The sequence below is a fragment of the Neofelis nebulosa genome, chromosome 1 (assembly GCF_028018385.1).
Source record: "Neofelis nebulosa isolate mNeoNeb1 chromosome 1, mNeoNeb1.pri, whole genome shotgun sequence".
In the NCBI taxonomy this organism is placed as follows: domain Eukaryota; kingdom Metazoa; phylum Chordata; class Mammalia; order Carnivora; family Felidae; genus Neofelis; species Neofelis nebulosa.
Window position 1 is genome coordinate 81,199,942 of NC_080782.1, and position 17,140 is coordinate 81,217,081.

At 37.0% G+C, this 17,140-nt stretch overlaps 1 protein-coding gene across 3 annotated transcripts in view; it reads right to left on the minus strand.

Moving 5' to 3' along the window:
• Positions 1-1,582: 1,582 nt before the first annotated feature.
• The window catches only part of LNPEP (leucyl and cystinyl aminopeptidase), a 92,121-nt gene continuing 76,563 nt past the window's right edge, over positions 1,583-17,140 (minus strand). For all 3 annotated transcript variants that reach the window (XM_058726422.1, XM_058726433.1, XM_058726412.1), the window contains exons 14-18: positions 11,014-11,198; positions 9,422-9,583; positions 6,930-7,070; positions 6,198-6,279; positions 1,583-5,320 (exon numbers count right to left, since the gene is read on the minus strand). In XM_058726422.1, coding sequence (XP_058582405.1) covers positions 5,189-5,320; positions 6,198-6,279; positions 6,930-7,070; positions 9,422-9,583; positions 11,014-11,198 — 702 coding nt within the window. In that variant the 3' untranslated portion in view covers positions 1,583-5,188. The remainder of the gene's footprint in view (positions 5,321-6,197; positions 6,280-6,929; positions 7,071-9,421; positions 9,584-11,013; positions 11,199-17,140) is intronic.

The window sequence follows — 17,140 nt, forward strand, 5'->3', positions numbered from 1 at the left end:
ACACCAAAACTTCAAAAAAACCGAACTACTTTAAAATTATTGCCTATGTAGATAAAAAGGGACAGGGAGAAGAGGAGATTGCTATCCATCTAGAACTCCACGGTTCATTAGGAACCTACGGGTCCAAGTGAAGGACTGGGTACCCAGTGAAATACCGTAATAAGGAAGTAAAAATGTGTGTGTGTGTGCACACACACACATATATATATATATACATGTATATATATATTTAAAAGTATTTACCCCCGAGCCCACAAAAGAACCCCTGAAACTAACTACTCTACTAGCCATTGCCCATGCAGGCAATAAGGGAAGGGGAGAAGAGGAGATTGTTATACATCCGGACCTCCATGGTTCATTGGGTACCTTCCAGTGTGGGCACCCAATGAAATAATACAACTTGGTAGTAAAAACAGGTATATACAACATGTACACATCCCTGTCCCCACCCCCACCCTCCCCCCAAACCCCACTCCAACAACTATTCTACTAGCTATTGCCCACATGGGCAATAAGGGAAGGGTATAAGAGGAGATTGTCATACATCCGGACCTCCACGTCTCATTAGGTACTTTAATGTCCTCTGAGAAGGGCAAAGTACGAAATGAATTAAGTAATACAAAGTAGTAGCAAACTTATTTATATACATTAAGTACATACCCTACTTCCCATCCCCCCTCAAAAACAAAACAAAACAAAACAAAGTATTAGCTACTGCCCAAGGAGGCAATAAGGAAAAGAGAAAAGAGGAAATCTGTCATACTCTGAACTTCAATTTTCATTAAGTATATATGCATACATGCAAAGGGACATATAAAAATGAAATGTAAAAAAGTAGCATAACATATACACACACACACACGCACACACCTGAAAGAACGATATACAAGCCCGAGCCCCCAAGACTAGATCAAGACAAGAGCACCCACAGCTACTCTATTAGCTACTGTCCATGCAGGCAATATGGAGAGGGGTAAGTGGGACATGTGTCCTACTTCTGGACCTCCACAGTTCATTAGATATTTACATATCCATGGGAAAGATGAATTAAGTGCAAAATGAAATGACACCCACAAGATAGCAGCAAAAACATCTTGTACACATTTTTAAAAAGAACATACTCTGCTCTCCCCTCAATATCACCATCAACTTCCAAAAAAGAAACATCACATAACTACTCTGTACCTATTGCCCACACAGGCAATTATGGGCAGGTGGAAGAGATTTTTCACAGGACAGAATTTCACTATCAGAAAAAGTTTACAAAGTGAAAGAAAATAAAAACATCAAAACCACATATGGGGGCACCTGGGTGGCGCAGTCGGTTAAGCGTCCGACTTCAGCCAGGTCACGATCTCGCGGTCCGTGAGTTCGAGCCCCGCGTCAGGCTCTGGGCTGATGGCTCGGAGCCTGGAGCCTGTTTCTGATTCTGTGTCTCCCTCTCTCTCTGCCCCTCCCCGTTCATGCTCTGTCTCTCTCTGTCCCAAAAATAAATAAAAAACGTTGAAAAAAAAATTAAAAAAAAAAAAAAAAAACAACCACATATGCACATTAAAAAAAAAAGTATATACCCCCAAAAAGCCACTCAAAGAAATCAATCAACTATTTTATTAGCTATTGAACATGTAGGCAATAAGGAAAGGGAGAAGAAGAACCTTATCATACTTTTGGACTGCCACTTTTAATTTAGTACTTACTAATGCAGAGAATGAAGTGCAAAATAAAAGAATGCAAAAAAAAAAAAAGACAAAGAACCCAAAAAATAAAAAACAAAACAGTACAAATGGGAGTGTCAGAGGGGGGAGAGAAGAAGCTCTTTACAAAAGAGTTAATTCCAATAAAAACAAAATGACAAAGGCAAAGGGGAGAAAAAGAGTTGCATCTTATGTATGAAATTCAGATTTGCAGAGAATTTGAAATTCTTGTTTTGCAGACTCAGCTGAGAAAATGCTGTCCTCGGTGATGGTATGTGTCCTGAGCTGCACAATCCCATGAAACGAATCGGGGTTACGTGAATTCAGCAGTCCAACTGCAGATTATGGGTCCAGGTGCTTTAGTTTGCATAGACTCTTAAAATACAACTCAGTAACAGGCTACCAATAATCCAACAAACTCAGCACGTAACTTTCATTCCTTATTTTGCTATGCTCAGAAGGGACTCTGCTCTGTACCCAGTGAGACTGATGCAGCACAATATCCTCTATGTACCCAGAACTCTGCTGACAGCTCTTGTTCAATGAAATGAAAACATGAATGGCAAAGAGTATTAACATTTAAGTGGAAGCTGTGCTGGTAAGAAGTTCACAAATAACAGCAACACTTAACTTAAAGAGATCTCTATGTAAAACAAGAAGATGCAGGAAGGCACAAGCCTGGGGTGGAAGCTGACCCCACCTGTAGTTTAATGTATCCAATCTCTTGCTATTAAGGGAACAAACTAGACTCCTTGGATTTCTATTTCCAGATCTCCAAAGCATACGTTTTTCTTCTACAATTCCAGATTTCCAATTTTACCTTTCCTAATAACCTAGTATGATGTGCCCCTTCCATTACATTCATGTAGATCGTCTCTCTGCAATGAACATAATACTTGAAAACCAGCACTTAACTGTCATGGATCTATGTGCTTACATAAACAAGCGTGCTGTGACTGCTGTGCGTCCATCTATTTGAGCTCTACAAGATGCAGGGGCAAAGATAAGGTTTGGGGTGATACAATCTTCAAAAGCTAGTTATACTTACTATGTAACATGTTCTACTGGTTACTTAACCTTATATTCCTGACTTAGAGATAGTTTTTAGAAGTGCCATACAGAGATGGGTTAGCTTAACATTACAAATTATGGAATCCTGTGGGAAAATGTGAGGGGAGGGCTGCTAAAACTACAAACAACTGAGGTGAGGCCTATAAATAACACTACAACCAGTATAGATCCAGTATCATGGGAATGAACAGCTTTTGAATACAAAGATAGCAATGGATTACAAGTTACCTCTTTTTTAGCTCATGTTTTGATAAGTATTTAAACATCACCCTCTTCCTTCACACACACACACACACACACACACACACACACACACACACACACACACACGCACGCACTCAGGAAAGATGCTATAATTCGATACAGGATTTGCCATATGCAGAGTTAACATACATTACAGTAGCCATGTAAAGATGGGCAGGTAAAACTGAAAAGTCTTAACTGATTTTGAGAAGTAGCAAAATTTAAATTCTGTATCAAAGTGGAATTTAGTAATATAACATATGGTAAAAAACCAGCAACCAAAAAACCCCTCAAAGTTTAGTATGTTTCCCCACTCTAAAAATATAAAAACACACCAACTTCCCATATCAACTAAACTATCATTCATTTCCGGAAGCACAAGACAAATAAAAACCTACAATCACCCCAGTTTCAATAAGACATCTTTAGAGGATTCTGTGATTCTCAGGATATAAGATTTTGTATTCTAAACCAGAGGTAAATGTTTAGAAAAGACTAAATTGGGGGAAAACACACTAGGATTAAAGAAAGCTAGCTTTTAGCTTGCTAGCATTTTAAATCTTGTTATATAAAAATATTTTCATAAAGTAAAATATAATTTTATACACAATCCCACATATTTTTTGCTTTATACCTGCTAAAATAAAAAAAAAGGTGTCCTTTCCCATTGATTCTGTGGAGTGTTTTAAGTGCTTGAAAATGGGTATCCACTCTTTTTACGTACATACAAGATGTTTTCAAACAAAATATAAAGTACTCAAAAATTATTAGGAAGAAAGTCTTTCCCGTAAGAATCAAAGAAACTCCACAATCTAAGTATGAAGTCTGCATAGCTCAAAAAATTCAAGTACAGTATTTCTCCTTTGCAAGGAGTGAAAATACCACACAGCTGTGGACATCTTCCCTTTTCTTTCTTTCTTTTCTCAGCCGTTCCTTTTAATCAGTTAGTATGGCCATGATAAAGACAAAACAAAACAAAACCACTGATTTTTCAACTAAAAAAAGGTACTGTTTTTGACAGTAGAAAAAATTCAAAGCCCACCATATTAAATCTGAATCAAATTACTCCTATCCCACATTCTCTTTATTCCTTTAAGGTACTATGGTGAACTTCAAATAAAAATGCTCAATTTCTCAAAGGCCCTATTTTAAAATATGCTTCTACTATGCTTCTAATATACCCTACCATATAACATGAAAATCTACATGAGTATGATTCACAGAGAAAGTGTCTATGATCAGGTAATGTCAAAGGTAACTTAAACAAATTATTTTTAGTAATAGTGATAAAGTCAGGATAAAAGACACCAGTATTAACAAAATGCTTGCCATGTATGTAGACATACTTATTTATAACATAAGGTATATCTATGGCAGGGAGTGGTAAAGGTGTACAGATTTGGAGAATTCATAAATAAAATAATTATAATTAAAGCTAACTCAGTTTGAAACATTTTCCTAAAAGATGAAAAAATAATTATTAAATATTTGGAAATTTTAATCTTTTGCCCTTATTACTTAGTTTTTCAATACAACAAAAATTTAAAAATTCTGTAGCACCTGGCTGTTCTGCAGAAAAAAAAATATAAGTTATAGATCTTATTTAAACTTTTTTTCAGAAAATAAAGAGTTAATCAAAACCTCAAATCAAAGTAGGTCTGCACACCTGAGATCAGTTTTCTAACAGTTATATGATTCATCGACTTCATTACCATAGTATTTGAAGCCAAGTGTTGTACCACATTCAAGTAACATCTATCAATAAGAAGCAACAAATGGCTGACAAACCAGCAGCCTGCAAAGATGATGGCTCCCATGGTAGATCTTTGCTTGTTTCACCATGTCAGTATTTTCCGGATACTGAGAAACAGAACAGAAGGCCAAAACAGATTTTTCCCCCCTATTTCTTTATCTTCAAAGTAGAAAAATTACTTACTGTTTTTGTAGATGTTGGTGCATGTAGGCGAATATAATTTTATAATAAATAACTACATACTTCCCAAAGACAATTCGAAAAAGACAGATGAAAAGTACAGACGGGCCCTGAGCTAACTAGAACTCCTAAGAGTGCAAACAACTTGGCAGCGGTTCTGGCTTCACCTTGGCTTTTTGCAAAAGCAGCGGAGCCCAAGTTAACAAGCTCTCTGAATGGGCAACAAGATGAGGTGCAGGTGTGCATGCTACAGCCACCACGTCAGAGTTTTAAGGTTCTTCTCCATCCATCGGATATTCAACTGAATGACTTCCAAGGCCTCCTGGACACAACGAAGCTGAAAGGTTGCCTCTGACTGATTTTCGAAGAACGCCTGGACCTGTAAGTTGCATGCAGAAGTATTTCAAAAGAAGAAAAGAAGAGTAAATAGTAAATCAGAGGTAACTCTGAATATCCTTTTCAAATAAGCTTTAACTTAGTCATGGCTATACTGATGTCTTGAAAGGAGTAGAAACAAAAAGTACTTTAATATTCAAAGTATTTACACCAAGTTTCTGATCAAGTATGGTGAAATCTGAAGTAATGTTAGAAATGAATTCCTCTTACTCCCACAAGGATGAATTTTTCCAATTCAAAATAGGGGAAAAAAAAGCCAAGTAATAGTAAATGAAGTAGTCTAAAGTTGGAATTAATGTCCAGTTTTACCCTTGTAATGAAATTTTTTAAAACAATTTTATTACCACTTAAAAAGAAACTTTGTATATGCTGGTTAATTAAAAAAAAATTATTTGTGGGGTGCCTGAGTAGCTCAGTCAGTTAAGCGTCTAACTCGGTTTCGGCTCAGGTCATGACCTCATGGTTGGTGAGACTGAGCCCTGCTTCCGGCTGGGCGCTGACAATGTGGAGCCTGCTTGGTATTCTCTCTCTCCTCTCTCTGCTCCTCCCTTGCTCGTGCACTCTCTCTTTCTCTCAAAATAAATTAAAAAAAAACTTTATAAAAATTATAAACAATTATTTGTATCAGGAAGAGAAGGGAATATTGTTGAGAATGGAATCCAAATTCTTTCTCATCAGAATTTTTCCTCATTGTTGAATATTCACCTTTTGAAAGTAATCCCAATGCAGAATCACGAGCACTGACCACAGTAGACAAAGAGGAGGGACAGGAATTGGCATGAGAAGGTACCACCTAACTTAAACCAAGTAGCCTAAGAGGAAAGGATTACCCAATCTCCCTAACATTTTATACAACCAACCTCAGACAAATGTGCCTTTGTTGAAAACAGGTGTGTTGACCCGGCAACAATACTTTGTATGGTATAGGACCCCAGATGAAACCTGAAGAAACACAAATACAAGAGCAAAAAGAGAGAAAAAAAAATGAGGCAGCTGTTGGGAAACAAAGTTCTTGAGTGCAAAGGAAATACTTTACTATAAATTACACAGGCCAAAGGCAAAGTGAAATCCTGCTCCAGGGTAATGAAGCTCAGTGTATTAGGAGTAATCCTACATACACTCAATGTCAGTAGGAGGAAAAGCTGGGCAGAAAAAGGCAGGAGTTAAGGATACCCAGATAAATTATTAATCCATTTAATCTATTATTACTTTAAAAGAAATTAAATGCTCCATGTGCTACTGAGGTGGGTGTGAATTCTTAACTGATTCTTTGGCAATGAAGTGGTACTTTTCAAAACACATAACCCAAGAGCTATTCTCAAATAGTCCGTGGCCATGTGAAGCTAAGTGACATAAGTGTCAAGCCTGGTTGGGCTTAATTAGCATTCGAATGGAGCACCACCGTTAATGCCTCACATTATGGAATGACATTTACAAGGGTGGAAATTTCTGGGTGCTTCAGTTCAACTGTCAGTGAAGCATTTTTCCTCTCACAGCAAATCTTAAATCTTGTGAATCAATACAACACTGAGAACATTTTTAAATGCAGAACTGGAGAATACTAAAAATTAGTAGTTATCTGAGACACTTACTTCTGCACAAGCTTATTCCAGTTCTCTTTGACAAAATCCCATGCCAGCAAGTGCCCAGGAAAATGTCGGCCAGCTGTTCTAATGATAAATGACAGCTTCTGCGTTCGGATGATATCTCCACTGAGGCTCTTTTTCATTAACCTGGAGAGCAAAGCAGATTTGGTTTCCAAAATAATTATTCATCATGAAGTGATCACTGAACTTAAAATTAGTACCATTCTCCTAATGAAGGTTCTGAAGCAGTTTAAAGGATGTAAGTTTTGGGTCAGTCTAAGGTTGATCAATAGACTGAAAATTTGTCATTTTTTTTAAATAAAGGGAGAACTCACCAATGAGATAAGGACTTAAATATACTGTCACATAATAATAAACAGTTCTTGATGTAGTAAGCTCATTTATGAAATAAATTCAAATAGAATTTATTACAACTCTGAAGATTGGATTTTTTTCTGTTAAAAACCTTATTTGATATGAGTAGATAGGTATATTACTACTTTTTTAAAGTTTATTTTTTGAGAGAGAGAGAGATTGAGAGCACAAGTGGGAAAGGGGAAGAAAGAGAGTGAAAATATCCCAAGCAGGCTCCACACTGTCAGTGCAGAGCCTAATGTGGGACTCAGACTCATGAACCGTAAGATCATGACATGAGCCAAAATCAAGAGTTGGGCGCTTAACCAACTAAGCCACCCAGGCACCTACTCTTAAAAAATTGGGCTGTTTGATGTAAAAAGCAAGATACATTGCAGAATACACCCTTAATATTAATAGCTAACATTTATTGATACTCTATAAGTACTATATTATGTTCTAAATACTTGACACAAGGCTTGAAATAGGTAATTATTACCTATCTCCATTTTATAGTAAGAAACTGAGGTTATGTAAAATTGTCATAGTACCGTAGCTAATAAATTCTAAAGCTTGGTACTTAAATGAATGCAGTTCTCATGTATCATGCTGTAATACCTGCTTATAGTGGGAAAACACATACTCCCAAGAGAATGCATAATGATTACTTTTTGAATTTTTTTAAATGTTTATTTAGTTTTGAGAGAGAGAGAGAGAGAGAGAGAGAGAGAGAGAGAGAGACGAGAGACAGAGAGAGAGAAAGTGCGAGCTGGGGAGGGGCAGAGAGAGAGGAAGACACAGAATCCGAAGCAGGCTCTAGGCTCTGAGCTGTCAGAAAAGAGCCCGACACGGGGCTCGAACTCACGAACTGTGAGATCATGACCTGAGCCAAAGTCGGACCCTTAACTGACTAAGCTACCCAGGTGCCCCTGCAGAATTATTTTTAATAGGAGGAAAAACCCAAATGCCCCTCAACATGTGATGGATTAAATACATTATGACAGAGCCATACTATTGAATACCGTGTAGTCATAAAAACAAATGAAATAAACTTTATGAACTCACATGGCAAATCTCAAAGACTGTCAAAGAATTAAAAAGAATGTTACAGAGCACTGGGTATAGTATAAACCTATGTTTAAATATGTAAATACCCAGACCAGGACTGACACTGTTAACAGAGAAGAGAGAATAAGGATGTAAGCGAAGGGTCAGATGAGAGACACTTTCACATTTTATTCCATGTTCTTAAGTATTGTTTAAATACTTTATAATGGAAATTTATTAGTAAAACACTACTATTTTAAAACAAAATTACTAATTTATACACAACTTTTCTCTGCTTTCTTGAGTCAGAGGCTGGCTACTACTTTAAAGAAAATGATTATTTACAGTGTATCCTATGGAAAGTGGATCTGGGCAGCTGCTAAGAATATCTCTGGAACACTATTAGGATTTCTCTGAGCAAAGTTATACAAGAGAAGCAATGAGACCCACATGCTTTTCCTTTCCTTCCTGCTGATGACTTTCAAGATACCTTCCTGTTTCTCTCAGTTATTTACAGTGCCTCTACCCTGACACTGATTGCTCTTCCTCCCAGGAAGCCCTACTTATTGCCCTTCTTTCCCCCACGTGAAACAACCATCGCTAGCTTTTCATCAGCTGAATGTTAAAAAGGAAAGGTCTGACAAATCCACATGAATGTATAACCTATAAGCTTTCACATGTCACCTTTTACTGAAGTGTCTGCATTTTCAAAATGATGGCTTGGACAGAGCAATGCCTTGACAAAAAATAATAATAATAATAAAATAAATAAATAAAAAGAAGCACTAATTGTGGAATCAAAGACAACATGTCAGGCAGATCAAAAAGTTTTTAAGCAGAAAGCAGAAGGGGACTGTGATTTCTGGCATCTCCCAATCTCTTTCAGGCGAAGCACTTTCTATCCATCTGTACAGGTCCAATCCCTGAGATGAAGCCCAACACACGCGGGCTCCTCCCCACACCTTCTAAGTCAGGTCTGGCCCACAAGTAAAGGTAGAAAACGGGAGATCCCAGAGAAAATGAGCTCCTCAACCTAGAAGCACAATGCTTTTATGCTTTTAGTTTCTATATATCATATTCCTTGGGTGGTTTCATACCAGTAAAGTTTCCGTACATCCTCGGAGCTGGCAAGAGCCTCAAGTATTTTATTCTTTTCTGCTTCAGAGCCTATAGAGACATACTTGCTTAGTAGGAATGACCAGCCTTTCTCAGTTTGTGCTCCGACCTTGAACACAGTAGTCATGACATCAGTAGGTAGGCTGTAAGAGAGGTACATAAATATGAAAAAAACAAGAGGAAAAAATCCTGAATACAAAGGCAAGGAATTGACTAGTGGTGCTTTTGGAGTCAGAGCAGGTAAAAGAAGAGTCTTTACAACTAATAGTCAAGAAAATATTTAATTCAGTTGGCTGCTACTTTCCTGGCAGTGTGATTATAGGGAATATCAATCTAATTTAATGCAATAATTATTCACTAAGCATCCACAAAAACCAGGCAGGCAACTGGCTGGATACTGGGGACGGGAAGAAGAATGAGACCCACTCTCTGCCCTGCAGCAACACAGGGACTATTGCAACGTACAGAATGAATAAATGTATTGCGATATAGTGTGGTAAGTTCCATGGTGGAAATACAGCAGCAAGTGTGGGAAGAGTGGTGAGAAGAGGGGAAGAAACACAGTTTTCTGCCTTTATTAAGATCTCAGAGCTGGAAAGGTCATCTAAATCCCCCACCCCAACTTTCATCTGATGCTTGAATCTATTTCCATAGTGCAAAATAAGGAACATGGAGAAAACCAGTCATCATCAAAAACGTTTCTTCTGTTATGTTATATTCCTAAATTAAAACAGACTTGTTTGACAGCTCACACCTATTTGGATGGGTGCTATCAAAAAACAGAAAACAAGTGTTGGTGAGGTTGTGAACAAATTGGAACTCTTATGCCCTATTTGTGGGAATGTAAACTGGAGTAACCACTATGGAAAACAATACAGCAGTATCTCAAAAAACTAAAAATAGAACTACCATATGATGTAGCAACATCACTTCTAGGTATACATCTCAAAGGACTAAAAGAGTCTTAAAGAGGTATTTATATACCTATGATCATAGCAGCATTATTTGTAAAAGCCAAAAGGTGGAAGCAACTCATGTGTCTATCAATGGAGGAAACAAAATGTGGTATATACACATAAAGGATTACTCAGCCTTAAAAAAGAAGGAAATTCTAACATGTGCTACAACATAGATGAAACTTGAGGGCATCATGTTAAGTGAAACAAGCCAGTCACAAAAAGACAAATACTGTACATTTCACTTACATAAGGTATTTACAAGAGAAAATAGAATGGTGGCTGCCAGGGATTGGGGGTTGGAGAAAATGGAGATTTGTTTTGGTAAAGAGTTCTATTTTGCAAGATGAAAAGTTCTGGAGATTCACTGCTCAGCAATGTGAATATACTTACACTACGGAACTGCACACTTAGAATATGTTGATAGTAAATGGTATGTTTTATGTATTTTAATACAATTTGAAAAAAAAATTTTGTTTGACAATACAAGTGCATAGAAATCACCTACATTAACACTTGGTTTTATAACATTTATACTTCAGGATGAAAAGATCCTGGTTTCAGTCTATGATATTAAGAAAGAGTAGAGAGTTCATTGGAGTAGAAGCACATGTCACCTTTGAGTTCCATTAGATGCCACCCAATCATCAAAGAGCTTCATGGCAACAGTGCTGCAGTTCTCTAGGCCGTGGGTGCAAGCAAATTCTAACAGGACTGACCGAAGTTCTCGAGTAGATGGGGTGCCTTCATCAGTCCAAGTTTGCTGTTGGATTTGACTTTGAAGTAACTTAAATACCCTGGCCTAGAGAGAAAAAATGTTAATAATAATTAGGACAACCAGAAAAAATCAGGACAGCAAGATCTTTTTTCCCCAACATTTACCCAAGGAGAAAAAGGGGGGCATAGTTATTACCCAATAAATATCAAATGACACATGAAGCCTAAGTACAACTGGGGCAAAACCATTCAATAAGAAAGGCTATTCATAGGCTGCTATAGCCAACGGGGACTCTTAATTATATAACATTAAAAAAAAAAAAAAAAGAATTACTTCTATGCAGTAAGGAGAATTTCTTCTGTGTGTACTCAGTGAGATTTTTCCTGCCAAAAAGTATCACCTATAGCCACTGCTAGAAGCCAGTTGAAACTTTCTGACCTCGTGACTTTAAATCCATAAACCCATAAAGCAATGTGAGAAAAATGTGCTTCTTTACTGATAGGTACATGTCTAAATGCTTCTGAATCCAATATTAAAGGAATACTTAAAATATCAACTAGCTTGATGATCTAACAAATTAATCTAAACAAAGAGGCAAGAAAATGAGGCCTGCAGGAAAGAAGAGTTGTTTATAGTTATTTCCCCAACCCCCCTCAACTTTTTCTTTAAAAAATTTTCAGAGCTATAGTAAAGCAACAAGAATAGTATGGTGAACACCTGGTATGTTAGATTCATTGGTTTTTAACACTCTTACAGCCCAGAAAATAAGTTCAAGTTCTTCACAGAGCATCATATTCTTCCAGAGTACCAGTGTTAATACCTAAAATGAATCCTACTTGGAGAGTTTTAAACTGCTGAGGCCATTTTCTTAGCAGACCTTCCATAAGTAAGTCTCTTGTGGAGCTATGAGAATGAAAAGAAGAATCTGTGCAAGAAGGACTCCACATTTGTGATAACATGTCAACTTACTTTTGCTTGCTTCAAAAGCAATGAAATAGAGAACAGACACCTTGTGGAATGTGTGAGTAACAAAGCCTGTGAATCATTGCGAGGACATGAAGTGGAAAAATACTTGCCATGCTGACTGATAATCCAAGGAACATAAAAGCAACGCAGGAGATCCTATTGTATACACATGGCTGCATTGGACATGCTGTCTCCCAGTGGCCTTTCTCAATGGCTTGATAGCAAACCATCCCAAATGAATAAAGAATACAAGAAAATTAAAAACTGCTCCTAACTGTCAAGTAGATACAAAGGAAGAATCAGAGGGGGGAAAAAAAGTTACATGCTTGAAATACTATTAAAAAAACTCAGTGGAGAAAAATGTCAATGTTAATAAGAGTTTACTAAAACATAAAGAAACCAGTAGGGGAAAAAAGGTACTTTAAAGCACTGGAAGCAAGGGAACCCTGACTCTAGAAGATGCTAAGGCCAGTTCCTAAGCAGTTACTCCACTGGAATTATAGGGTACAATTTTACTAATTATTTCTGATACCAAATAGTTAAGATGAATTTCTCAAATAGTTGACTTTACATATATTTCAAATGATAACATAATAGAGCAAAAGATTTTATTTTAGAAATAATTCTGTGTTCAGAAAATTCCTGCTGTTTTAGTTTTATAAGTAATCCAGGTTATATTTTTAATATTAATAAACCATATCGCAAGTACTTCAAACCTAGAATCTGTTTTTCCATGGTTCTAAATTATCTTTTTTTTAATTTAAACTCATTAAACAATAGAATCCAATCCCCTGATTTCATAAAATGAAAATGGCAAGTGGGAAGAGAACAAACCAGATGGGTTAGACAAGCTACAAACACAGAGTATGCAATAAAATGCAAGAACAGTAACACAAAATGATTTTAAAAATAAAAAAGACAGGAAAGATGGCGGCGGCCCTTATACTATGTATTACATTGTGATTTACTGCTTTAATTTTATACTGATATGCCCAGGGAGTTCTTTCTTGGGTCAAGTGAGCTTCTTAAATGTGAAGTGTCAGCTTTTATTGCAAAAGGTTTATCCCAACAATCCCTCATATGTAAAAGAATGACAGACTTGTAAGCGATGAAACAGGAATATGGCTGGGATCATATGTTAACATCAGATGTGAACAATTTGACACAATTGAAAAGTGCCTCCAGACTCTATGCACCACCATACCACAGCATACATCACTAAATGTGATTCAGAGGTGTGTGTTATGTAGGCATGTGCAGTCTAAATAACAAAATGACCAATATATTTATACAATGCTCTGCTGACAACATAAAAAATTAATTAGACACCAGTATTAATTACAAATACTATCTGAGGATTGGATCCAAGAACTCAGAAATGCCCGCCATTCTAATCTCCAACTATAGTGTCAGATTTCATATTTTGAGAGTGTTGATGGCATCAGAATGTCCTAAGAATGGAATAACAATTTCAGAGACAGTTTCTCCCTCTTGATGACCTAAAGCTAACCTGACCTTTAATTAACAGTCAAGTGTACGAGACCTACAGCAGTAAAAGGGCCCACAGGCTCACACATATACACTAAGGCTGCTCTTGCCCTCTAAGCATCAGTCCTCTGGACCCCACCCTGAAGTATGTTCTTCATAAACACACGCCTGCCCAGCAAACAGGAAACTATCATCTAGGATGAAGACGCAGAGTTACTCAAGCATGACAGTAAGAAAATATTCAAAATGTCTAACTTCTTAGATTGAGTTTAGCACCTATGTTCACAGCATAGAGATAGCTTGAGGTAAGTATCAAGTGCTTTCTGACACTAGGCTCTCAACAGAGTGACTGGAGAGAGGCAGGTGTAAGAATGGCTTCTGCCAACATGAAATTTAACTAGCTGGGCAGCTTCAAGAATATTCTGCTAACTCTTATGGTATATTCACTACCAAACACTATCTTTTAATAGTAAAAAAAAAAAAAAAAAACAACAAAAAACACGAGTGGTATGTAGTTATTTATTGCTACCTATAGTGGGTTGAATAGTGTGCCCTCCCCCGCCCCCCAAAATTCAGGTCTGCCTAGAATCTTTGAATGTAAACTTATCTGGGAATAGGTTTTTGCAGACTTAGCCAATTTAAGGTAAGGTCATACTGAATTATGGTAGGCTTTAATCTAATGACTGGTGCCCTTATAAGAACAGGGAAATTTGGACCCGGAAACAAAGGGAGAATGCCATGTAAAGACAGAGGCGGAAATTACAGTGATGCATCTATAAGCTAAAGAGTGCCAAGGATTGCTGGCAACCACCTGAAGCTAGGAGACAGGCATGGAAGAGATTCTCCCTCAGAAGGAACCAATCTGCTCTCCCAGCACCTCAATTTTAGCCTTCTAGCTTCCAGAACTGTGGGAGAATATGTTTTTATTGTTTTAAGACAACAGGTTTTACTAATTTATTATGGCAGCCCTAGGAAACTAAAAAAAACTACCCCAAATGGTGTTGATTTGATATGGCACTAATAACCTCAAAAGTAGTTATAAAAACTCAATAAGAGAAAAATCTCTGTATACAGTGAAGCACACTGGTGCTGGACCAACTGGATAGCTGTATCAAAAACATGAATCTTTGTGTCTCATTCACAGCATACACGAAAATCAATTCCAGGTGGATCATAGATCTAAATGTGTAAGGTAAAATAATAAAGTCTCCAGAAGAGAACAAAGGAGAATATCCTTGGGTTGGCAGATTTCATACACTAAAATTAAGAATTTACGCTAATCAAAAAGCATAATTAAGAGATTGAAAAAGCAAGCCAGAGGGGGAGAAGATACTTGTAAATGTACAAGAGCAACAAAGGACTCATCTCTTGAATATATAAAGAGCTGTACAAATGGATCAGAAAAAGACAGAATATCCAATGGAAAAAACATCAGAGACTTGGGCATTTAACAAAAGTGTACCTCCAATGGTCATTAAACAAATCAAAAGGAATTCATCTTCACTAGTCATTAGGGAAATACAAACTAAAGCCAAAATTGCAATACCACTATGCTCCCAACCAAATGGCTAAAGGGAGTAAGATTTACTATTAATACGAAGTGTTGGCAAGGATATAGAGCCAGAACAGAACTCAAATTCTCATGCATTGCTGACGGAGCACAAAGTGCTATAATGTCGAACAACGATTTGATAGTACAGTATTAACTACGAATATGTTATGACTCAGCAATTTCACTTCCAGACACAGCCCATAGAAATGCATACAGATATTCACAACAGATATGTATAAGAATATTCATAGTATTGTGATTCATAATAGCTGCAAACTGTGAACAATGCACATGTCCAGCTATGGTTGCTGAAGTGGCTAACAAACGGCCAATTTCTTTGATACACTAACAGGAGAAAGTTGGTGTTGGAGCCCTAAAGAGATCAATATGTTATTTGCATACTTCTTGAAAATTCGTACAAATACTATTAAAAAAGTCATTAACATTTTGCATATAAAAGAAATCTCAAATAGTAAGTTGACAACTTTATTTTCAAGGAACTAGATGTAAGTCCGTCATTTTAAACCTTAAACACATGGTCTACAAGTTTTTCAAACTGTTTTAATTTAAAATCTCAATTAAAAAAATGATAGGAAAGAAACAGCGTTGATCTTTCCAACAAAAAGGTATCTTTTGAAAGAGACATTGCTAGAATACAAATTAATTTAAAATACAGCAATATAATACAAATGGTGGGTTTGAGAGTGGAACTAATCTGGGTTTGAAGCTCAGCTTTAAAATTTACTTGGTAAATGACTTTGGGGAAGTTAAGTAGTCTCCTCATCCGTATAACAGGGGTAGAAATATCTATCTGGCAGGGTGCCTGGGTGGTTCAGTCAGTTAAGCGTCCAACTTCAGCTCAGGTCATGATCTCGTGGCTCATGAGTTCGAGCCCAGCGTCAGGCTCTGTGCTGACAGCTTGGACCCTGGAGCCTGCTTGGGATTCTGTGTCTCCCTCTCTCTCTCTGCCCCTCCCCCATTCATGCTGTCTCTCTCAAAAATAAACATTAAAAAATAAAAGAAGTATCTATCTGGCATTGTGTGAAGATTATACAAGGTTATCTACATTAAGCACTAAGCATGGTGTGCAGAATAAAACAAGCACTGAAATGTACCAGTTTCTGGTGTATTTCACTCATTTGCTCAGTATTTATTGAGTAACACTATGAGCTGAGTCACATTCTGAAGACTCTGGTTTTTATTAACGATGGTGATAGATAGCCTTATGATATAGAAGAATGATAAAAATCCTAACAGTTTGAAAAAACCTCAGAAATCATCTAACTTACATATTACAGTTATGGGTAAGGATAGTCATGGCTCTTGTAGGGTCAGATCAGAGACTTGGGAAGAAGGGTACTTTTCAAGCTCCATATGGCCCACCAGCCATGTACTGCCTCCCGTCACTGTGATGAGAGAACTCATAACAGGGGAAGTGCAGAACGGTAAGAGGCAGAAAGGAGGTTGTTTCTTTTTTAATAATAAAAAAAAAAAAAAGAGAGAGAGAAAAATAGAAAGAGACAGAGACACAGAGAGAGAGAGAGATGTAATCTAACCCATTCCTTTGACCAGTAAGAACATCAAAACCCTAAAAGAAATTCTCATTTCTATTCTAATACTTTCTTCCTTTTTCTGAGAGATTCCTTTTGTCTGGGCCCTGGCAAACCTGACTGATTCATAAAGCAAACCTTATTGTCAGAATGTGCTGATTCAGAGAGCAAGATGAAACAAAGAATTCATCTCTCCTTCCCAAGCTTTTAAAGACTCTGTCAACAGTTTAATATTTAAAGTGTCTAAACTAACAACTGTTAAGATCAAGAAACTAGTTTTAAAAAAGTAAAGCAGTCACCACTACCAAGATTCCTTTAGTGCTCTGCAGATAAATCTATCCACCAGCATCATCATCCATAAGACAGTTATCAGTAAGGACTCCTAAAACAGAATATTCTTCAATACAAACATAACTGTCATTTCATAATGACCACTAGGAAATCAGTGGGGAACACCACATTGCAAAAGG